The following is a 22,656-nucleotide window of genomic DNA, read 5'->3' as shown; positions in this document are numbered from 1 at the left end:
GGGGTCGCTTCTAATTGCCAATAACAATCGCGAAACGCGTGATTACGATTTACTCGTACATCCTGACACGTGTATGTTCAACCTTTGACCTCCACTTCGGCCTAATGACCTTGCCTTCGATCACGATGCTCCTACAGCACATCCTCGTTCGACTATACAGTATATCTTCTTCGATTCGAACGCAACGCCTGCTCAGCATCCTCACCCAAGAGCGCAAGAAAAACCATGTCGTCGCTTATCATATTACCGTCCCGAACCGATGCGTTCTCAGCTTATCAACCCAGTAAGAACGCGCATCTCGATTTCATCTCAGCCGTGGATCTAGGCAGAGGTGGATCGTCTGGATCAGGATCGAGCAAAGATGGAGTGAAGACTGTCAAATTGAACATATCAGGTATGCCATCTATCCTTTCTGTAGATACAAGGTCGCAGCTGATTCTGTCGCCTAATGACAATTTAGTCAAAACATCTCCTCCACCTCCAAACGAACTACTTCGCTCTCTACTTTCCTCCATCCCTGCGATCTTATCGGGGACTCCAACGAAGGAATCCTACCATACTTTATCGCATACATGTCATAAATTAGTTTTGCAGCCTCATACTCTCGGACCTACCATCTATGGGAGGGTCAAAGAGGAACTGGAAAAATATGCAAGTGGGTTGGTAAGGGAATGGAGAGGCAGTATATTATCGAGACAGGAAGGTTGGTTGGGTCGTTTGGTCGAAGGATGGAATCAATGGGAGAAAAGAATCGTAAGTGGTGATCATCCACCATACACTGATCATTGATGCTGAAACATTGTAACGCGTCTTAGAACCTCCTATCAGCCATATTCGTATACCTCGATCGAGTTTATTCGAACCCCATTAATGGGATCGCATCAATCAAGGAACTGTCCATTAGCACGTTTAGAAAGGTGGTATGGGAGAATGAAATCATACTTGAAAAGACTAGGTCGGATGTGTTAGCATGGTCAACCAAGGAAAGGGAACGAGATAGGTAGGCTGAACTCCTACCTTTCTTGAGATCAAGCTTATTGTTTTGTTTCATGATTGCAGCCCCCTTGAGGATGCGCGACCAACAATCCAACATGTTACATCCATCTCCAAAATCTTAGAGACATTTGTAGAGAGTATTCAAAATCCATTTATAGAACTTACCACCGAATACTACTCTACTTCTGCTCAAGAAAAGGTCAACCTGGTTCAACGTTCAGACAACGAACTTACGGCGGGCAAATACGTTGAATGGGTATTGGAAAAGGTCATACAGGAGAAGGCACGTGCCGAATCATGTTTGGATGAGAATGTTGCGGAACAAGTGGTGAAGGTAGTAAGGAAAGAAGCGGGTGAAAATGTTGCTGAGCAAGTGGTGAGAAGAGGTGAGTTGGATCTTTCATCTTATGTCCTCCTGTATGCATGATGAACCTTTCACGTGTTGCTCTTGATCTGACTCCGATATCTTTCTTCACTTAAGCCCTCGACGAATCAATGGACTCGCAAGATCAGGGATCCCTCTCGAGATTATATACCTTCTCAACGGATGTCAACTCGTTCCCCATCCTGGTGAAATCACTGGAAGATCACCTAGAAGCGAAATTAAAGGCGTTGATCTCTGATCCAGCTAATGATCCTCAGATGATTGACGGGACATTGAAAGTCAAGAGATTCACTGATAAAGCCATATCAAGTCTGTTTGAACCTTCTCAAGATGACGTTATCATGCAAGATAAAGATGACGATGCAGAAAAGGACAAGACAGACGGAAAGACCTTGTTGGAAGCTAAGCGAATAAGGAGGAATAGGCAATTCGAGTTGGAGGAAGCTGCTCGGACCGGTTTTAAGAAAGGGATGGGAAGTAGACAGAATGCTCCGGCTGAGTGGATTGGTAAGTCGCCTATCATTCCGTATTCCTCATCCTCGTAGCTTTGGAAACTCAGTCAATTTGTATGCCGTTGTATGTGGACGACAAACCGATATTGACGCTGTAAACCTGTTTATAGCTAAACACCTGGACCTGGCGATGCGTCGAGGACCGTCTCTATCAGATTCAGAATTTAATTCGCACTTAGATGAGATTATAGCTCTGATTGGATTTACGAAAGACAAAGATGTGTTCAAAGCCTTCTATTCGACTCAGTTGGCCAAAAGATTGTTATTGGGTAGATCAGCAAGTGATGATATGGAGAGGAATATGATTGCCAAGCTGCAAAAAGGTGAGTAGATCCGAGTGGCATGGTCAACGAATGATTCGTTGAGCTAAGTTCAATCGTCGTATCGTAGAAATGGGAGAAGAGTTCACTTCTGGAGATATCATGATGAAGGATTTACAATTATCAGAAACGTGAGCCTTACTCTACCACCTTCTGCCAATCTTGTGGTTCGGCTGAGGGTGTATTGTGTGACTAGTCTCGTGAAATCATATCAATCTGCTCAAGCTAGAGAACCCGAACAATACAAAGATGCAGGTAATTTCACCGCGAATGTATTGACCGAATCAGCCTGGCCGGCGTGAGTTTTACATCTCGTTCTCTCTTCTCATCACATACAACCTTTGTAATGGCATCATTAATACTAATTTTCTGTGATTCGGGGATAATCAGATATCCATTGCTGAAAGACGGGTGGAATTTCCAATTACCCTCCAACCTCCAATCGTCCATCGATCTTTTCACTTCATGGTACACCACCCAACATAAGAATAGGCAATTATCGTGGAGATTCCAATTATCCACCGTCACTTTGACTGCGCGATTCACAAATAGTAGTAGATACGAAATTGGAGTTAGTCTTTTCCAAGCTGTCGTCCTGTTATTGTTCAATGAGGAAGATACGTTGGATTTCAGCGAGATCAAGAAGAGGACTGGTATCGGTGAGTGCATATTGCATATAGCACATAGCAGGACGTTCCTCGCTGAGTGTATCTGGTGGTATATAAATTGTAGAAACCCAAGAGTTGGTCCGAACTTTACAATCCCTTGCATTAGGTAGGAAGAACACTAGAGTGTTGCTCAAGAAACCACCTGGGAAAGAAGTGAATCCGACGGATATTTTCGCTTGGAATAAAGGCTTTACAAGCGATAGAATCAAATTTAAGATCAATGGTATACAACAGGATATGTCTGTGAGTTTGTTGTGTGAGATGTCGGACTAGGGTGTACGTGTTTCATGGCTGATATTTGGTCCCACTTTGAAAGGCCGAGGAATCAAGAAAGACGAATGAACAAATACATATCGATCGAGTATCTGTACTGGAAGCTACGATAGTCAGGATCATGAAAGGTAAAAAGAAGTTGAGCCTTCAGATGTTGATTGATAACGTCATTAGCGATGTGGTGAAGAGGTTCCCACCTGATGTCAAGGAGATCAAGAAGAGGGTAGAAAGTTTGATTGAAAGAGAGGTGAGTGGGAGAAACACAGCTCATGTATGGCTTGACTGACACGCGTTTTGACATTTACAGTTCCTTATGCGGGATGAAGAAGAGAGAGGGGTGTTACATTATCTAGCTTAAGCCTGCAAACTGCACCACATATCGTCTCTTGTATCCTTGTATCTTGTCGTCGGTTGATCATGTATGCGAGCATTCATGGATTCGGAATGCGGATGATATGCCCCCGAGATGATGTCACATGCAAAGATCTGCGCCCCCTTTTACCCTGAAACACGCCTTATTGCCCGTGCCTGCTTCTGGCTGGTCGTGATTGATGGGAACATGTCCATCGCATGTAGTACGGTGAATGAGATAAGTTGAGGGTTGAGTGTTGACATCTTCATCATTTACATCATTCACCATCAAAGGCTTCCGAGGTATATATACTCAGGGGATAGCCCACTCCGTCTGTTTCACTATAATCTCATCCTACCTTAGACATATAGAAAGTGGAATACCAAAATGGCTCATCACGCAAACGAAGATGCGAGGGGTAAACCAGGTAAGCCAAACCCCTCTCAGCTTGCGGATATGGCATTGCTGTGCTGATCATTGTCTGATAGGTAATTATACTATGATGCAGTACTTTGAGTATGTCCTCCTCCTTGTTACACGTACAAGTCCAAATCACGTAGACTGATCAGTCCGTTAATCGATGTGTTCAGGTGGTACTGCCCCTCTGGAGGTGTACATTGGAAGAAATATGCCGATGATGCAGAACATCTAGCTGATATTGGTATAACCGCCTGTTGGTTACCTCGTGAGTTGGTACCGTCACCTATGGTTACTGTTCCCTACTTTCTTGGTATTGGTTCATAGTCTATATAGGAAGAGACGCTAACTATGTTCTGGGTGCGTTATAGCTCCTACAAAAGGGTCAAGTCCGTAAGTCCGCAATGAATCGCAAACGCAAGATGGAAATATACTGTGAGCTGACTGGTATACTATAGTGAAGGAACAGGATATGATGTGTGAGTTTAAGCTACACTATACTACTATATGCAAAGATGGGATGCTCAGTATTTTTGCTTATCATGCGAATGAACACGGACAGGTACGATCTTTGGGATTTGGGTGAATTCGATCAAAAAGGAGGTAAACCCACTAAATGGGGATCCAAAGAGGATCTATTGAATGCTATAAGGAAAGCGAAAGATAATGGCATAATCAGTTATATCGATGCGGTATTAAACCATAAGTGGGTTGGCTTCATCTCGTATTACTGGTACACTAACATATGATGAATTGATCATTTGCTGATTGAATCTTTGCGATTCGAGTAGAGCCGGAGCAGATGACAAAGAGGAGTTTCTAGCTACGATGGTTGACCAAAATGATCGAAATAAGTTGGTTGGTGAGATGCATAATATACAAGGATGGACCAAGTGAGTCGTTGTGCGATATGACCCTTTCAAGACACGCGGAGGAGGATGTGCTAATGTGTGATTGATAGATTTACATTCCCTGGTCGAGGTGATACGTATTCTCCACTTAAATGGAATTATAATCATTTCACAGGGGTGGATTATGATGCTAAGACGGAGACTAAAGCTATCTTCAAGGTAAGTCGGTCATTCGTTTCACTGTTGGAGTATCGTACCAAATTGTATCTGATACATGGAATATTGGATGGGTAGATCCAAGGTGATGGTAAGGGCTGGGCTGAAGATGTTGATGATGAGAATGGTCAGTACGAGACATCATGCCACTTCATCCAAAATTGTGTGAAGCTGATTTGCCGAATTGAGCGATATGCAGGTTCATATGACTATTTGATGTTTGTGAGTGAAACCATGTTGATTCTCAGCAAACACGCTCTGATGCGTATTGCTGGACTTTCCGTTCCGATCCATAGGCCGACAGTAAGTCCGATGCCTGTATACAATCGTTATGATGTATGTGCTGATGAAAGACCTGTCCCTTTGTAGTCGACCATAATCATCCCGAAATAGAGCAAGAGCTATAGTAGGTTTCTGTGGGCGATCCATATTGCCAATGCTGACAACATTTGTATCCACAGTAAATGGGGTGATTGGATCTTGAAGGAAACTGGGGCTTATGGGTTCAGATTTGATGCTGTCAAACATATCTCCGTAAGCACGACCTCGTTCTGCTTTTGGTTCACTCTGGTGCTGAACATGGATGTACGATTTCGTAGCAATCGTTCATTGGAGAATTCGTCAAACATGTTAGATCCTCAGAAGGAGGTAAAGCAAAAGCTTTCTGCGTGGGAGAATTCTGGCATGGTGCGTGGAATACACCAGCGTCTCAACGTCTATCACTCCGCGCTGATTACATGATTGCAGATTCCGTCGATGCCCTTGTCGAGTATGTCGAGGGACTTGGAACGCAATTCTCATGCTTCGATTCTTGTCTTCAAGGTGAGCTATGTTTAACGCTTGTCGACTGCACCATAAGCTGACATTATTGTCTTTTAGATAACTTCCATGTATGTGGATCGACCCTCAAAACTACCAAGAGATCGAACTGACGCGTTGATGTGGTACAGACCGCAGGCGAAGAAAGAGAGAATTACGATCTCCGACAGATCTTTGATAATACCCTCGTGCAAAGAAGACCTATCGATGCGGTGTAAGTGTTTCAGTTGAGCACTTTGCCTATAGTCAGCTGACGTGGGAGTGGTGCTTCCGTACAGCACTCTGGTTGACAATGTGGGCTTGACATCATCCCGTTGATAAGGTTTAATAGAAACAGTCTGGCTCATGAAAGATATACTGGTATAGCACGATACGCAAGTCGGACAATCCCTTCAAAGATGGGTATCGTCAGCCTTCAAACCTCTGGCATATGCGTTGATCCTCCTACGGGTTGATGGCTATCCGTACGTACCCCTACAACTTGATATTGGTCAGTCGCCATTGGAAGCTGACATGAATTTGATATGCACTCAGATGCGTCTTTTACGGAGATTTGTACGGTACAGGAGGTGATAATCCTCAACAACCCGTTGCTCAACTTGAAGATATCATCAGAGCCAGAAAACTTTTCGCTTATGGAGAATTGAACGATTACTGGGATCACCGTGAGTCAATGCTAGTAATTCAACTCAAATTGTTACTCTTGTCATTCCTCCTTTGTAATGATCGTGTGTGCTGATTGCTATTACCGATAATTTCAGCCAACTGCGTCGCTTGGTTACGAAAAGGTGACGAAGAACACGATGGCTGCGTGGTAGTGATCTGTAATGGAAAAGAAGATGGGTCCAAGAAGATTTCAGTTGGAAAGGAACATTCCGGTGAGAAATGGACGGATGTCATGGGTTGGCACCAGGGTGAAGTAACTATTGATGATGGTGAGTCAGATCATGTTATACAAATCAAGAGTAGCTAGCTAATATTTGCTTTTCATTTGACAGAGGGATGGGCAGAGTTCTTCTCCCCTCCTGAGAGTATCTCGATCTGGACTAAAGTCGATGCGAGAGGTAGAGAAGAGTTCAAGAAAGACTAGAGATCGATTATAGATGATTTTTGTCATACTCTGCTATTGTGGGACCATAAAATTATAGATAGATGTTTTTGTCTGTGAGCTTATCATTCGTATTCATATACATAGCTTGCTATAGAACGATCCCTTTCCGTCTTTACTAAATTAAACCTATACCAAATATTGATAGAAGATATTCCGTCTTACCTTGACTCCACGATAACAATGTATATACTTGATATACAGTATCACCCATTTGCCAATCACTGTAGTACCCATACCGGCTATGTTTATCTTTGTTCATCGGTTTGACCACCTGGGATAGGTTGACCCGTCCTGGCCGCATGAGCCTTTTGAACATCCGTAACGTAATTCTTCATTCTCCAAGGAGCGATTCCCTTCTCGTACATCTCATCTAATTCTGCTGGGTTTCGAGATGCGACTTCAGGTAACATGAAGATAGTCAAGATCCAAACGAGGGTACCGAACCCTAAAAAGATGAAAGCGGTGTTGTACGTGTTGTTTCCTAATCTTTTGCCTCCGTCCACTAATGATCCAAAAACACAAACAAAAACAATGTCAGGGAGGGTTCCTACGTTTTACAGTTGAAATCGATTTGATACAGGTAGGAGGAGATATGCCAATGGAACTTACATAACATGATTGGAACAGATGTGTTGAAAGTCAATCCGAAAATTACTGCTATACCCGACCCAAGACCTGAAGTTCTAGCACGTAATTTTTGAGCTGCCACTTCACCTGCGAATGACCATCCGAATGCACCGACTATATATTTACACATACAATCAGCATTGGGATCTGTTGAAGGTTGAAGGGATGGAGGAAAACTTACGACCAACTGAACCTGCTGACCAGAAACATGCCGCAACGATCAATACGTCCTTGGTAGCGTTATTATGTGGTACGTGACCCAATATACCAATCACCAATAACATGGCGCAACAAAGTCCAGCAAGGTAAATTACGATATTTCGTCGACCGAATCGATCGGTGGTGAGTGCGAATACAATCACGAAGAAGATTTTGATACCGACTGTAATCGCCCACCCATAGTGTAAGCAATTGCTCTCAGTTTGGAGGAGGGAAGAATTTACTGAACTTACAGAGGATCGAGGTGATTTCAAATGCATTTGTGAAACCTGCTTCTTTGAAGAATACTGATACGTCATAGTAACATGATTAGTATATGTAGTACATTAGAGATGGAATGGCCCAAGAAACTTACATGAGGCATATCCAGACAAGAAAGCTAATCCTGTAAGTTGTTGACATGAAGCAGGAAGAGAAGCAGCGATGGTTCGTTTCTACCGTAAGAGCGAGCGTGTGTGGATCGTCAGTGTCTCATTCTTTTGCTTATACTAGATCGGATTAATGGTTCATTTTACTTACAAAGTTTGAACCTTTGAAACATTCTACATAAGATCTCAAGACACCTCTCCAATCATGTTCTTCCAATCCCAATTCTGCCAACCTCTCTTGTTCCTCCACAATGATATTCTTGATGATCTCATATTCCCCCTCGACGTTATATCCTTTTACGCCGCCGTTGACTCTCTTAAGCACGGCTAGCCCTTGATCGTGCAATCCCCTTGCAGCGTAGTATGCTACATGGCCAGACCGGATAAAACCAAACCAAACCAAATGAATTAGCACGAATCGTATCGCCATTCATCAAATGATGGGAAAAAACTCACATGGAGTTTCGGGAAGATAAAGGAAAATAGGTGCCATGATACCCAAAAATGCCCATTGAGTTAAAATTGGGATTTTGTATTCGCTTTCACCCAATGTTTTCTTACAGATGAATAAGATGAGAGGACCAAAGAAACCACCGGTATGGTTCCATGCAGAGTAGGCCAGGAGCATACCTAGAGAATGGAACGATTTAGTTGTTTAGTATCTGGAAGGAATAACGGAGAATGAAGTAGGTAGACTTGTACTTACCACCTCTGATATTGGCCGGAGCCCATTCGGCCACATAGATTGGTAAAGTAGCTTGTAAACAACCGATACCTAAATATAGCAACGGTAAGACAAACATCAACACAAGCAATTAACAACCTGATGTTAGAAGTGATGCAACTCAGGACTTACCTGTCCCAGCTAAGAATTTGGCTGCGGCCCATTGTGACCAATTTTTAGTGAATGTTTCAATCATGATTGACTATCCTGCCCACATAAGCTTATTGTGTGGGTATGTTTATCGTATATATTGAAGAGGACTTACGGCGAAAAGGATCAACCAAAGAAGGTATAACATGTATTTACGACCAATTCGATCACTAACGGGAGTAAGGAGCCACATTCCTACCAATTGACCTCTACTCGCAGTTCAAGATATCAGCGACTTGACTCCGAGTCGAGATCACAAGAGACTCACAAGGACTGAACAGCACCCCACGTAGCTGTTGCGTGGGTCGTGAGAGCGATTTTACCAGCGGCGTTTTTCTCGCCTACAGTATAACATATCATCGATCAGTCAATGTCAAAAAAGGGTCCCTTTGGACTGAAGGTGTGCGGGTTGTACGGTTATCAATACTTACCAACTCTGTTGACGAATCCTGGATTGGCAATGATGTTTCCATTCAAGTTGATCTAACTCAAGAATCAGCTGAACGACCCTCCCTCCATGGTGTGATAATGCTATCAGAGGTGAACCTCACTTGATATCCATCACAGGCAGCAGCGAAACAAATCATATTACAAATTACGATTGCCTATAGGGCAATTCGTTTTGATCAGCAATTCGTGATTTTTACTATCTATCACCTTGGAAATGTTATTGATAAGATGTTATGTCACTTACCTTCCAGAATCGCTTGACCGTCTCCCATCTTGTTAAGTTATCCAACTCTGATTTCAGTACTGGTGTACCCTTGAGAATCTCTTCTTCTTTAGAATCTTCCACATGGGATTCGTAAGGTTTGATATCGGTCATTTGGACCGTAGTCATCCTGAATGATGAGCTGTCCCTCGCTTGGCCTCTTGGGGTGTTGAGTTGTGAGTAATCAAGATCTAGTCAAGCCAAGACAGTTAGAGTGGGCGATTAGTCCTATCCGCCCTTGTCCATCCAGTATATATACAGGGATGGTCGGATGAACATTAAGATCCAATATCTTTAGTCGCCTTGGAACATTCCATACCTGTATCACCTGGCCAACTATGTGTACAGGAACATCATTACCCCGCAAACTGAACCGAAAAAACATCTTCAATCAAGGAATAACATCTTTCCGCTTTACTATACACCTTATAACCCCCGAAGAACAGAGGGAATTGGAGATGGATCCCCACGGAGGATCTTCCAGCGAGTGGGGGACCTTTTTTTTACTTCTTCTTCAGCGCTGCTACAGCACACTCACGGAACCTTTTATCGAACGCGTCCTCCCTCTCTTGCAAAATGATGAAGAGGAACGTCTAAAATAGTTTTATTGGAAACTCTTGGCGTTAGTTTTTCAGGGTTTCTGTGCGTTGTCAGGTTTGTGCTGAAGTAAAACAGGTATCCACTTTTATTAAGCTTGTTTAGAGAACATTTCTCTCTTCTTACGCCCATATGTCAAGGAAGAGACGTAGGCCCAATTGACCTTGTGATCACTCACAGGAGGACCCACCGGGATACAGATGAAGATTTGTCACCGAGCTATACCGTGCAGATGTACACATTTCGGATGTCCGATCCGGTATTGCGAGGTGATGAATTGAGGAGTCATGCATATGCATCATCTTGATACAGTAGCTGAATCTTTCACTCTCAGTTTGACATCCACTTCACACCATCCTGTCCGCTCGCACGAGTCTCATCCCGAGATCTGGGAGATCAAATGTCCGAAACTTTCTTCATATGGGTGTCCGATCATCATCTGACAATCAGCCCAATCAAATGGTAAAATTAGTGTACAGAACCATTGAATCGGTGAGCCCTATCAGGGTTATAGTACCGCACCAATGCATATTTCTAACAGATTGTCATCATAAACACATTGCTGATCCACTCTACATGTAACAGGATCCAATTGTCCCAAAATGTATTATACACGAAATGCTTTTGCTTGATCATTCTGTTTTATCTTTGCCTTTATCAACAGCTTCGTCTGAAGAATCTGATTCTGCTGAATTCTCATATATCACTCCGTCATCTACCACCCCGCCTCTCCTCGCTGCATTCTCGTCGAAGATTCCTCCTATGCTTGAGTTGGGACGTGAGAAGGGTGAGGTAGGGTCGACTAGTGATGATGGCGTTGAAGGGGGTATGAGGATATTGATTAAATATGCAGTGGAGAGACCAAGCACTGTAACAATCATACTTGATCAGTGGCAGATACTTTATTCCAGCTCACGACAACCAATTTGCACTCACCTAGACCGGACAATTTCTCCGGTGGATTATGGAAATAAATTCCAGTCATTAATATCATCCAACACCATATTCCTACTAGACCGGTGGCTGCTATACCTGACCATCGATGAATCAAAGCTAAATAACCATCATCCCTCTTAATCACCCTTCTTGATTTCGTTCCCGATGCTGTAGAAGCCCACGATCTCCAGGTTCCAGCCAATCCTCTACCCAATACCGTGACACTGAGCGTGAGCAGAAAAGCGTGGCCGGAGATGTCGAAGCCTCTATGCCACCTTGGTCTGGGTAGAGCTTGGAGAGATTCATGCCTTGATGTTGCGTGTATATCCGAATGAGAGGGAATCAGGGAGAACAGTTGAGGAAAAGTCGAGGGATTTAGAGGAGTTCCTGAACAGTATTGATGAGGCAGTGGGACGTATATCCTTCCGTTCGTCGTTGTACTCTTCTCGCCAGCAGTAAACAAAGAGGGAAAAGTCTCTCTTGCAATGTTAAGATCTACACCGATAGGTAACTGCACTGCACAATTCCCTCCCGTGAGAGCTATGATCCTATCTCCCAAACCTGCACCAAAGAACCAACTCGTGAATACCAGCCATGCTATCGTGGCTAATATCCATATACCCAACCTCCTCGCTCTACCTCCTAAGCCGGTGTGTATCTGAGATGGTATTGTTGGAGAGGAGAAGAGATGTAAGAGGTATAACATTGATGTCCAGCCCCAAGCTCGTTTTACGAAAATCACGTTGAATATATTGGATTTACGGGCGAAATATTCCGCTCGATGGGGAAGAGTGTGATGGTGAATTTCGGATGTGTCGAGGGCTGTGGATTGGATAAGGGAGTAAAGGATACCGCATCTGTATAATACAGTGTAAGCGAACATGTCTGTCATTTTGACGGAATTATCCCTTTACAGGATTCAGCACAAAGGCATCATTGAAGAGCACTTTAAGGTGAAAAATGAGAACAGCGCACTCACAGCATTAACGAGCTGACCAGACCAGCTAGCATAAGCTGCTCATTCTCGACTATCCTCTGAGCCAGAGTCTGAGGAGTCAGGGAAGCTGATTGAGAAGTCGAGGTCATACTCATCCGCCTTGCAGCGGGTGATTTGGGTTTGATGTCGATGGGAGAAGCATGAGAGGCCGAATTCGTCCGTCGATGAGGTGTGGATATGGTAGGTCGAATGCTCTTGGGGGTGGAAGGAGGTTGAGGGGAGGTCATAGTGGGGTAGGAGGATCGTTCAAAGGGTGAAAGGACGTGCTTCGTTCTTGGATGGCGAAAAGGGGAGTGAATGGAAGTTGGATGAGAGTACCAACAGAAGATGAAGATGTAAAGTAAAAACTAAAGGTGGAAGGGCTACCGCTACTGGTGTTGCCGTTGCCGGTCCTAGTGCTAGTGCCGCAGTCAGAGGTGTGTCACTGGTATGTTGTTGCATGCAGGATCCATGACATGACACGACGAGCACGACGCGTCTGATGGGATCAATGGCCAAATGGTCAAATGGCGGTGCGACCACGAGTGACGTCATTACATCAGCGCCCAGACACGTCAATTCAACACCAAGGCTGTTCATGTCTCTGCGTTTTTGTATGGCATACTCTTCTCATCTACATCCCCTACATCGGGCATTTCCCTCTCGCATCATCTGGATGCTCTTGGACAATATCAAATCCCTCGTATCACTGCCAGGGACGCCAGACAGCTCTCACCGAGCGCGTGGTTTCGGCAGATCATCAAATAGAGTGCGCCTCTTCACTATCATCGATACCTTCCCGTGAAGGGAGTCCAATTCTTGGCAGACGATCATTGATTGTTCGAACAGCTAATTATGGTATACTAATCTCCCAATTATAGTCGGACTCCGTCTGGGTTGGAGCAGCTCGGAATCGTTCGGTCCTTAATGTACAAAATGAGATTGGATTAACAGTTCGATTGGGTTCTCACGAAGATACTAACATCAAAGGCACAATCGCCCGCTTTTCAGTACTATCAAATACCATCACATTGATTCGTCTCACTGGGGCTCTTAGGGGAGAACGTTTCTTTCCCTTTCTTCCTCGAACGAAATTGAAAGGACTATCAACTATCAAACGTCTATTTGGTAATTTCCCCTTCCTTTACCTTTCTCCACTCATCCTTGAGATAACATTTAAAGGATGACAGGACAAAGGTGTAAACGTAGGTAACGATGAGGAGAGATGAGAACATGTAGAGTGGATCACTTTGATCTATATCAATAACTCCTCTTTTTCTTCCATCATATCGTCAATTTACTAACTATACGACCGAAAAGACTTTTACTTGCTTTATCATTTCTATTCACTTTGTTACTTTCTTTTACTGTACCGTGTGACCTTTCTCAGACTATATCTACTCAGCTCGAAAACGATCAAAGAACTTTTCTCGTCTCTTCTTTATCATCACCATCATCCTTTTCTCCCAATTCCATTCGTACATATACATAGATCGAACCTTTTCTTATATTTCACTCGTTTGAATTTGGTTCTCATATATCCACCACTTAACAACATCCTAGCAAGGCTTCGACCATGCCGAGCTTATTCTCATTACCTTACATCCTTGGATCCCTGGTGGTCCTAGGTGTAGCTCAAGCTTGTTACTACTATGTCTACCTCGAATCACCTTACGACTACTACTACCGATACTGTAATGTAGGAGTGAGTGATCTATTTGCGCCCTTCAATCAACACATATGCTGATATCTTCACCTAGTGCGCGGGAATGGACCAAAACGATGAAAACTTCAACCAATGTTGTCTTCCCATGACATCTGGTCAAACTGCTCCTGCCGTCTGTCAAACTTTGTCCGCATCTTGTGCTGCTGCTGGTACCACCTGTACTTGGGGATCTGCTGTTCCTACATCCGACCAACCTTCTACCTCTGCTCCACCAGCTACATACACTCCTCCAGCTTACACTCCTCAAGCTCGAGATGCCGCTCCTACCACCTCGACCGTCTGGATAACCGAAACCACCACTACCCCATGTGCTACCACCGAACAAGCCGCCGCGCCTACCACCTCTGCTGAGGAGTGCGAATGCGAAGATGAGGAAGGTGAAACTAGCGAAGCTGCCGTACCCACTTCAAGTGCCCCTGGTGAAGGTAACACTCCCGATGAGGGATTCAACTCCGATTCTCGGAAACGACGAAGAAGAGGATTCAAAGTTCGAAACCACTGTGTATGCCCTACTTCCGCTCCTGCTGCTTCTACACCTGCACCTACCACAGAGAACGCCGCTACTCCCACCACTGCTCCTGCCGAGGAAGAGTGTGTATGTCCTCCTGAAGGCGAGACCAGTGAAGCCGCCGTTCCTACATCCAGTGCTCCTGGAGAGGGCGATGCGGCTCCTTCAGGATTCAGTGGAGACTCCAGAAAACGAGGTATCAGAGCTAGAGGTGGTGAATGTGTTTGTCCATCTTCTACTTCCGCTCCTCCTCCACCTCCTCCCACGAGTACCGAGTGTGTCTGTCCACCTGAAGGTGAAACTAGCCAAGCTGCTGTACCCACCTCGAGTGCTCCAGGGGAAGGTGCTGCCCCGTCCGAAGGCTTCACGGGGGATTCTAGAAGACGAGGTCTCATCGCCAGAAACGGTGACTGTGTATGCCCAACTACCTCCGCCCCTACTCCAACTACCTCGGCCGCTGCTGCGCCCACTACTTCCCCCGAGGAAACGCCATGTGATTGTCCACCTGAAGGAGAGACTAGCAACGCCGCTGTACCAACTTCTAGCGCACCAGGAGAGGGTGCGGCTCCTCCTGAAGGATACTCTGGAGACTCAAGAAAACGAAGAGGTATCATGGTCAGAGATACTTGTGTCTGTCCAACCACCAGTATGGCTGCTACTCCTACTTCTAGTGCTCCTGCAGAAGGTGGGTGAATCGATGGCCTAGATCGGAACGATATATCGATGGCTGATATTGTGTCTTACTTCATACAGGTGATACACCCTCCGCTGGTTATGCCGGTGACAGCAGGAAGCGAGCTATCGTGGCTCCTCAAGCTAGGGATACCCCTCCAGCGGGATACCAAGGTAACGACAAACGAGGTTCCGCTCCTGGTGAAAACCACCGAAGAAACACCAACCCTGTTCAAACTGTTACTTCTACCACTTATGTCACTACTGATGACTGTGCTCAACAAACCGCTGCTCCACCGGCTACGACTGCTAACGCCGCTGCTCCTACTACTCAAGCGCCCTCTCCATCTGCAAGTGCTCCAGGTGAAGGTGAGTCGACGTGACCTTCTTGAATCGGTCTTATGTAATTACTAGTACTGATGATGAGTAACGTTCTTGTCTTATAGGTGATGCCCCTCCTGAGGGCTACGCCGGTGACTCCAGAAAGAGAAAGTTCAGAAGATGGGGTGATTTCTAAATTGCTCGGTCGGATCTTACTCTAGACTGATCGTTTCAACAATTCAATGTGTTCAATGAACAGAGGAGGCTAAGAATGATACGTGCGGAGAAGTATGCGATGTGAAGGTTAGGACATTGAGTCGCGAAGGAAGTTGATACCATATCTATCGTAGCGATGTTACAAATACAAAATCCAACAAAAAAAAATCGAAAAAACATCTCTATATCCCCCTTATGTTACATAGTCATTCATCTTTATACATACCATACGATAGAGCCGTTACCTCGGTAGATACTCTTTGTATACAATCTTTCTGGACATTTATTTTCATGTTACTTCTTACTTATGTATATAGTAATATTCTTGCGTGATGTGAGTACAATATGCAGCGAGTGAGGAGGATGAGTCTTCATGCGATATTCTACTATCAGCTACTCGGATGTTATAGTCAGATACTCCCTTATGTCCAGTATCATACTAACAGTTCGGCCAATAGGATATTCTGTAAAAGCGTTGCATCTGGCATGAATTATACTTTGGAACTAGTTTTCAACCCTTTGACAAAGTCCGTAACAACAAGCAGCTCAAGCGAATATATTGCCCAAAACACTATACGAAGCAAATGTTCTCAGAGGACAAACTGTATGACACCTACACTTAAAGCTGCAAACGGAGTTATATGGCAAACACCCAAACAATGTCCGCAGACCTACCTCACGAGTATATATGTATATTTTAAGGTAGAAAACGATAAAGGATACGTCATTCTTTCTTCTTTGAGGATCCAAAAGATGATGGTGATCAAAAGAGAGATACACAGGTTGAATTCTCCCTGGTAAGTTCGTATCCTTCGTCACATGCAAATGCAGTACATTGTCCTGAGGTACATGTTATAGCCCCCATCGCTACGCCAGGAAGGGAAGTGCAGCTAGAGGCATGACAGGGTAATCATTAGCGACGGCCTATGGCTGCCTGAAAGCGGACTCACTCTACTCCGTAAGATCTGCTTGGTGCGTTGAGTCCAACACCGTAATCACCGTATAGACAACCACCACAGGATTCTATATTATCGAAAGCGTAAGCACCGTCAATCATGATCATCTTTGCAATTCTCTTTATTACAGTATAGCCAACCTAGTCTTCAGGTATGAATGTACTTACCTAGCTCAGTATTGACATTCAAACACTCAAATGCCAGCTCATCCCCCGGAACTTTACAGGCTTTCAATCCTGCAGGACAATACTCGTATTTCTCCTGGTTCAATCTCTTCTTTCGTACTTGTTTTTGTCTCTTTACGAACCCGCTCGGGGCATTAGCCACAAAGTCCCCAGAGGTATGTTGCGTAGCTTCAAATCACTTTTTTTGCGATATTTGGTTCGTTTGTTGTACTTTTCAATCATGTGACTGAGTGCTTATCCGAAAAATCAGACGTATAGTTGAGACCCTACCAAAGGATGTAGAATGACGAGGGAGGCTGGATATCTGGATGCTCTGAATGATAAAACTGAATTTTCAATTGAATGGTATTGTTTATTTCCCTAGATAGATTAGCTCTGTCTTATCTATTAGACATGTGATTTGATATTAGCGAGATTTGAGACCACTGTCGATGCTCAGCATCAATCAGTGTGTCAAATATCCCAGATCTGGTCGGTATTCACACTGAGTCTATCACATCCGTCTAATCGGGTCACTGGCCTAGAATCCCATCGGATGCAGTACTAAAATCAATTCGACAAACCCGTTAGATTCCGTCAATCTGGACCAAAATGCTGAATCCTGTCTAACAATATATATACATTTCCCAAAAGAGGACTACTCGATCCCTCCACTATACTATAGTATTATAATCGCCTACCTTTAAAATCACCTCCCCAACCCGTATCATCATCCTCCAACGGTCCTAACGGTCCATAATTCTGAGCTTGAGCTTGAGCTCTCGCTTTCTGATTGTTCACCCCTCCAGAACGTTTCTTAGCATGTCCAGAACCTTGAGGTCTACTTTCAATACTTGACGAAACGCTATCTCCCGTAGTTGGCATATCAGGGGTTTTAGGTCCACTGATGTAATCCCCATTGGTTTGATACCTCATCTGAGGTGAATAATCATGTTGATGTCTATGTAATGGTGAAGGTGCATTCCGTTCGTTACGATATGAGGACTGTGGTGGATGAGGTGGACCATCGTCGAATCCGGAATCGAGTATTGCGGCCATCTCATCTTGACCTAATGTCTGACCTTGACTATGATCGTGGTGTGATTGTTGAGACAATGCGATAGGTGGTGGTGGGAAAGCAGGATTGTTTTCGTTGTACTAAGTATCATGACATACGTGGAACACATAGAGTTAGCACTCATCTTGCGGTGATTGCCTGAAGTGGAAATCCCACTTACACCCCCAATCTCTGCACCCCAAACATCTTCTTCACTGCCAAACACACTTCCCGAATCACTCTCATAATCACTTCTTGTCCACGCTGCTCGAGGTGTAGGGCCCAACCCCAATCCATCATTATCCCCGTGAAATCCAGCTCCGAACTGTCTCTCCATCTCTCTTCGTTTCTTTTCATCTCTACGTAATTTTCGCAATCTCGATTTCTCCCAATCTTCCCATCTTCTAAGGGGGACAGTCGTTCCGTCAAATACAGCCGTCTTGTCATCATGCGCTTTCGATCGAACTTCACCTTCAACCCGTCTGGATACAGAAAACATCATATGAGCAAGTATCCAGGAGTGAATCAGAAGTAACTCACCTAGTTTCTCCCCAAGAGAAATCATCGAAATGCCAAAATGAGTAAACGGGCAAAACAAAATTCCAAATCGGTAAAGCGAATAGATAACAGATCATCCAAGCTATATAAATAACTTTTCTAGTAGTTATCAAAATCAATATTGCTGGTAAACCCAATACAGCACCTAATAACATTAGAGGTATAGCTTCCTGGAAAGAATTGGGTGGATCGATTATTGAATTTATAATTAAAGCCCCGGTGAGACAGATGGCAATTGGTAAAACCACTGTACCGACCAAATCCATAAATACGACAAATTGCATTGAGAAGCAAAATGTTCCACAAAGATTTCTGACTCTCACTAATTCCATTAGATTGTGAACGGTCGAATTGATCCATCTTCTCCTTTGAGATAACAATACCGAGAACGTATCCGGTGCGACAGTCCGACATTTAGCTTGAGGTAAGAAGATATTCTTCCTTCGGGGGAAGGTACGTAACATTATCGTTGACAAGAATCGATCTTCACCCAATAACAACAAATTCTTTTGATGTAATGTATGAACTTCAGATTGTGAATACTCAGAAACGATTTCAGGTTTTACCAAGATCGGTACCCAATCGTTATCCGTATCTTTCCTTGCTTTGATTCGGTACATGCTGAAACAACCTGGAAGACAGGTTACACCACCGAAAACGGATTCGAAGGCTTTAACGTGATGATGCGAGATGAAATATTCGTACACTTGAATTGCCGTTACCCATGATTGTCTTTTGTTCGCTATTCGAGTTTCTCCACAGACGCCCATGATCATGTTGTCTTGATGCATACAGTTGACGAGGTAACGAAGGGAGTCGGGGTAGATCTTAGTATCGGCGTCGACCTGCAGGTGTGTAAGGGGATAACGCATAGACGGGAGAGATGGAAATTGGTAATTGAGATGAAAGTAGTCATGATCAGCATATAACCATATAACCATATAGCTGCATGATATCGACCATCCACTCACCATCAAACATGTCTCGAAATAATCTGGCGTGACACCCATCAAAGTCTGTACTTTTCTGAAGATATCAAAATCCAAGGGTGACATTCTATCATTATAGGTGACCCTCGAGAAGAAATTCATCAAGATCAATTGAGAATCTCTTTTACCTCTATTACCAGGTTTCTTATCTCTCGCTTCGGATGGCATACCGCATTTGACTACGACTATCGTCGGTGTTCGATGTCCATTTTTGGATACTGCGCAGGTAAGAAAACCAGATGTGATCAGCTCTTGTTTTTGATCTAATATGTACAAGTGGCAAAACCATTGTCTCTCTTCAACAGAAAGACAAATTTCGTTGAGGGTCAGTGTTTATCGATAGGAGAGATCAACCCACCATAATGTCCAGCATATACCATCGCTCTATTCTCTCTTTTCGCTCCACTCCCCACAGCGATATAACCCATAGGCATCGGATTGCCAAATCTCGGATCAGCATCCATCAAACTAACGCATATATCCGGTGTTGACACCTTCTCTCCATGTCCAGTGATCATCCCATCGCAAACTACCCAAATCAATTTCCTAGAATCAGAATAGTTGGTCGATGCTATCGAATCGATCGTCCCTTTGACGGAGTCTTCACCTTCCGAATAACAAGTAACCAAACAGACCGTGAACAATTCCGCACCAATCTTTGCTAGGGAAATTAACGGTTCGGTAGATTGATTATTTACCAAAGTAGTCGATGAAGTATTCAATCCATTAATCTTCTTTCCATTTTTCAACTTTTGTTTACTGCTGTTGTCGGGATTTGACCATGGTGCTGTACCTGTCCTGTTATGAACTGACATATTGGCTCCTTCAGGCATGACAGCTGGACTAATTGCCGTTCTAGCCAGATCTTTAGGTGGTCTAACCAATTTGGCAGACATGAACCAATTGAATATACAAGCCATGGCGAACCTTACCAAAACCACTCCTAAGATGACACCTAATGATGTGTAGAGGAACAGAGAGGCGACGAAACATCCGGGAGCGACTTTATCGATTCTTCCTGCGGCGTACCTAGCTTGCATACATGGTATTGAATCTTGCATGGCCTTTCGATGATAGAATAATCTCGTAGCGTCTTTACCGGATGTAGGTTGATTATTCAATACTTGTCGAATGGCTTTATCAACTTCGTCTCCCGATATGGCTGTTGGGTTGGCATCTAAATACGGTTTCATGTTCAATACCATTCCGTCGATTACCAAATAATCTTCCAATGCTGCGACTTGCTCCCAGCTGTAGCCCTCTATTTTAGACGTATTCTGAATGGCAAGTGTTGAATAGGTGGAATCTCCAAGTTTGGCTAATGGACAACTACTATTAGTGGTGGTGGTAGTGCTGTTGCAATAAGGTGTACTGGCGTATTTGGCTGTGGATGTACACTGAGGGTAATCTGATGCGGTACGTTGGAATAGATTGGTTATATCCTGACCAGGCATCTGTTTGGAGAGTGCATAGAAATCTACTGTTTCTTGAGTTTTCGACGTTGAGATGTTGAAGACATAGCCTGATATGCTGAGTGTCACTATGGGTATAGAAATGGATCAGCACTGATATCAGATGCAAATACGAGAACCGATCCGTCCACATTCGACATCTCCCTCGTGCTCTTCTAACAAGTATACCTCTACTCATAGAAGAGCAATCCTTCTGCTCATTCTCGTCAATCGACTCGTGTCATCTAGTCGATCAAATCAACCACTCACATTCATTCTCACCCAATCTCTCATACAAATGCCCCGCATTCCCTCCATCAGGACACAAAGCCTTTTGCAACCCCATCGTTACAAATCCCACTATCCCACCTAACAATATGGCTATCCAACATAATGTAACTTTCTCTCTCCATGCTTGTCTACTTTGCTTTTCCTTTATTCCAAACCATTTCAATACGACCGGTGGAGCCCACCATGTCGTAGCGTATGACCACAATCTCCACCAATCCAAATCGCCCACAAAACTTCTACTTTCGGGTAAAGGCGAGCTAGGCGAGAATGATTGAGTAGGAGGAGGAGCGATGAGCGGTACAGGAGCGACATGTCTTTCTGGACGTGTGAGCGTTTTGCCCCTCTTGAGCGTTCCACCACCTGCCCCGCCGGACTTGAGGGTCTGACGACGGGTTGGAAGAGGGGCGGTGGATGTGAATGGGAGAGGAGCATCGTCGTATTTGCCAGGCATATTGAGTGAGAATGGGTTGGAGTGTGGTTGTGCGATTGATATGATTTTGATTCCTGTTTGTTGGTGTATTGTGTGGGTATATTGAGATTTATATCGTCAAGGAATGTGATAATGTGATGATTCGAGGTAACATATCTGAGAAGACGGACCGTTGATAGACAGTAAGGGGATGGATGGATCAGAAGTGAGAAGTAGATGGATCCAGCTCAACGACTTGCTGCGTGATGATGATGCTGATTATCTGCGCTGACTGACCCTATGCCAATGGCCAAGAAGAGGTCTATGATTTGAATTTGACTGTACAAGTAATTTTGAGGTAGGTGAGATGCGAAAAAGAGCGTGAATGTGCGTTGAGCGTTCAGCGTTAAAGCGTTAAAAAGTGATTTGACGTTGCTGTTGGTGTTGACGTGAAGTGGCTATGACTAGCTATGGATATGGATGTCGGATGAAGTACTGATACAGATATCTTAGACGATCATGCTTGCTAGATAAGACGTATAGAGCAGGAGTGGACGTGATGAAATGTCGAAACGTGGTGGTAGTAGCAAGCACGGTTCGTATACCTGTGACCTCTGCCTGTGGGTTTTTCGTTCCTTTGATCCTACGTTATCAAGTCCAGACCTACTCTTGTTGATGCTCGATTCCGAGAGACGTGAATGTTGGTCGTCAATGTGTGATATGTATATGTTTGAACAGTATGGTACGTGCAAGTGAGGTTTAATACCTCAATCTTCTTGATCTATGAAACGCGTCCCATGTAGTTAGTTAGAGAACAGAAAAACGCCTATAAAGCTTGTTGAGCACTCTCATCCACCTTACTTACCCTGAGTTCATTACGAGAACGATCATCTATTCAAGGCGTGGTCCCCCATATCGAATGCTGCAGGATTAGGATATAATCAGATCATCGACATTCGAAAAGTGTCCTTGCTGCAATACTCTACATACAACTGAACCCAACCTGATATTAGTGAAGACCAGCTACCGCAACTGTGCCTTGATAGCTCATGCCTCGATGCTGCGGTGTTTGGCATACACATCTTCTTTGCGATTCATTTCATTTCCAT

The 22,656-nt window shown here is 44.1% G+C and overlaps 7 protein-coding genes across 7 annotated transcripts; 3 read left to right on the top strand and 4 right to left on the bottom strand.

The window, feature by feature from the left end:
- Window positions 1–225: 225 nt before the first annotated feature.
- Window positions 226–3,512, top strand: L199_004956 (uncharacterized protein; the record flags this gene model as incomplete). Its single annotated transcript, XM_064890671.1, has 12 exons — window positions 226–394; window positions 461–753; window positions 816–1,000; window positions 1,060–1,382; window positions 1,478–1,888; window positions 2,004–2,216; window positions 2,284–2,344; window positions 2,410–2,511; window positions 2,604–2,872; window positions 2,946–3,124; window positions 3,198–3,401; window positions 3,462–3,512. 12 exons carry the CDS (start codon window positions 226–228, stop codon window positions 3,510–3,512), a joined length of 2,460 nt encoding a protein of 819 aa, XP_064746743.1.
- A 381-nt stretch (window positions 3,513–3,893) lies between these two features.
- Window positions 3,894–6,899, top strand: L199_004955 (uncharacterized protein; the record flags this gene model as incomplete). The annotated part of the gene is made up of 21 exons (XM_064890670.1): window positions 3,894–3,933; window positions 3,995–4,022; window positions 4,097–4,191; window positions 4,295–4,316; window positions 4,382–4,402; window positions 4,486–4,629; window positions 4,715–4,816; window positions 4,885–4,993; window positions 5,069–5,117; window positions 5,190–5,212; window positions 5,344–5,396; window positions 5,452–5,524; window positions 5,590–5,677; window positions 5,738–5,812; window positions 5,870–5,880; window positions 5,941–6,023; window positions 6,088–6,103; window positions 6,176–6,273; window positions 6,344–6,474; window positions 6,571–6,744; window positions 6,808–6,899. The coding sequence occupies 21 exons, from the start codon at window positions 3,894–3,896 to the stop codon at window positions 6,897–6,899; spliced, it is 1,527 nt and encodes a 508-aa protein (XP_064746742.1).
- Window positions 6,900–7,165: 266 nt separating this feature from the next.
- L199_004954 (uncharacterized protein) lies at window positions 7,166–9,849 on the bottom strand (the record flags this gene model as incomplete). The annotated part of the gene is made up of 14 exons (XM_064890669.1): window positions 7,166–7,422; window positions 7,530–7,661; window positions 7,729–7,929; window positions 8,000–8,053; window positions 8,122–8,200; window positions 8,286–8,500; window positions 8,591–8,764; window positions 8,841–8,909; window positions 8,991–9,060; window positions 9,124–9,217; window positions 9,277–9,349; window positions 9,440–9,491; window positions 9,560–9,613; window positions 9,703–9,849. 14 exons carry the CDS (start codon window positions 9,847–9,849, stop codon window positions 7,166–7,168), a joined length of 1,671 nt encoding a protein of 556 aa, XP_064746741.1.
- A 1,100-nt stretch (window positions 9,850–10,949) lies between these two features.
- Window positions 10,950–12,477, bottom strand: L199_004953 (uncharacterized protein; the record flags this gene model as incomplete). Its single annotated transcript, XM_064890668.1, has 3 exons — window positions 10,950–11,185; window positions 11,254–12,110; window positions 12,233–12,477. The coding sequence occupies 3 exons, from the start codon at window positions 12,475–12,477 to the stop codon at window positions 10,950–10,952; spliced, it is 1,338 nt and encodes a 445-aa protein (XP_064746740.1).
- Window positions 12,478–13,805: 1,328 nt separating this feature from the next.
- L199_004952 (uncharacterized protein) lies at window positions 13,806–15,652 on the top strand (the record flags this gene model as incomplete). The annotated part of the gene is made up of 4 exons (XM_064890667.1): window positions 13,806–13,934; window positions 13,990–15,148; window positions 15,217–15,504; window positions 15,582–15,652. The coding sequence occupies 4 exons, from the start codon at window positions 13,806–13,808 to the stop codon at window positions 15,650–15,652; spliced, it is 1,647 nt and encodes a 548-aa protein (XP_064746739.1).
- A 783-nt stretch (window positions 15,653–16,435) lies between these two features.
- On the bottom strand, window positions 16,436–16,948 carry L199_004951 (uncharacterized protein; the record flags this gene model as incomplete). The annotated part of the gene is made up of 4 exons (XM_064890666.1): window positions 16,436–16,562; window positions 16,623–16,695; window positions 16,796–16,864; window positions 16,936–16,948. 4 exons carry the CDS (start codon window positions 16,946–16,948, stop codon window positions 16,436–16,438), a joined length of 282 nt encoding a protein of 93 aa, XP_064746738.1.
- Window positions 16,949–17,479: 531 nt separating this feature from the next.
- On the bottom strand, window positions 17,480–21,589 carry L199_004950 (uncharacterized protein; the record flags this gene model as incomplete). Its single annotated transcript, XM_064890665.1, has 6 exons — window positions 17,480–17,950; window positions 18,031–18,331; window positions 18,390–19,252; window positions 19,379–19,614; window positions 19,755–20,936; window positions 21,118–21,589. 6 exons carry the CDS (start codon window positions 21,587–21,589, stop codon window positions 17,480–17,482), a joined length of 3,525 nt encoding a protein of 1,174 aa, XP_064746737.1.
- Window positions 21,590–22,656: the final 1,067 nt, after the last annotated feature.

This window comes from Kwoniella botswanensis, chromosome 1 (assembly GCF_036426115.1).
Source record: "Kwoniella botswanensis chromosome 1, complete sequence".
NCBI lineage: Eukaryota > Fungi > Basidiomycota > Tremellomycetes > Tremellales > Cryptococcaceae > Kwoniella > Kwoniella botswanensis.
The sequence above is the reverse complement of the archived record's forward strand: the minus strand, read 5'-3'. Positions and strand labels throughout refer to the sequence as shown.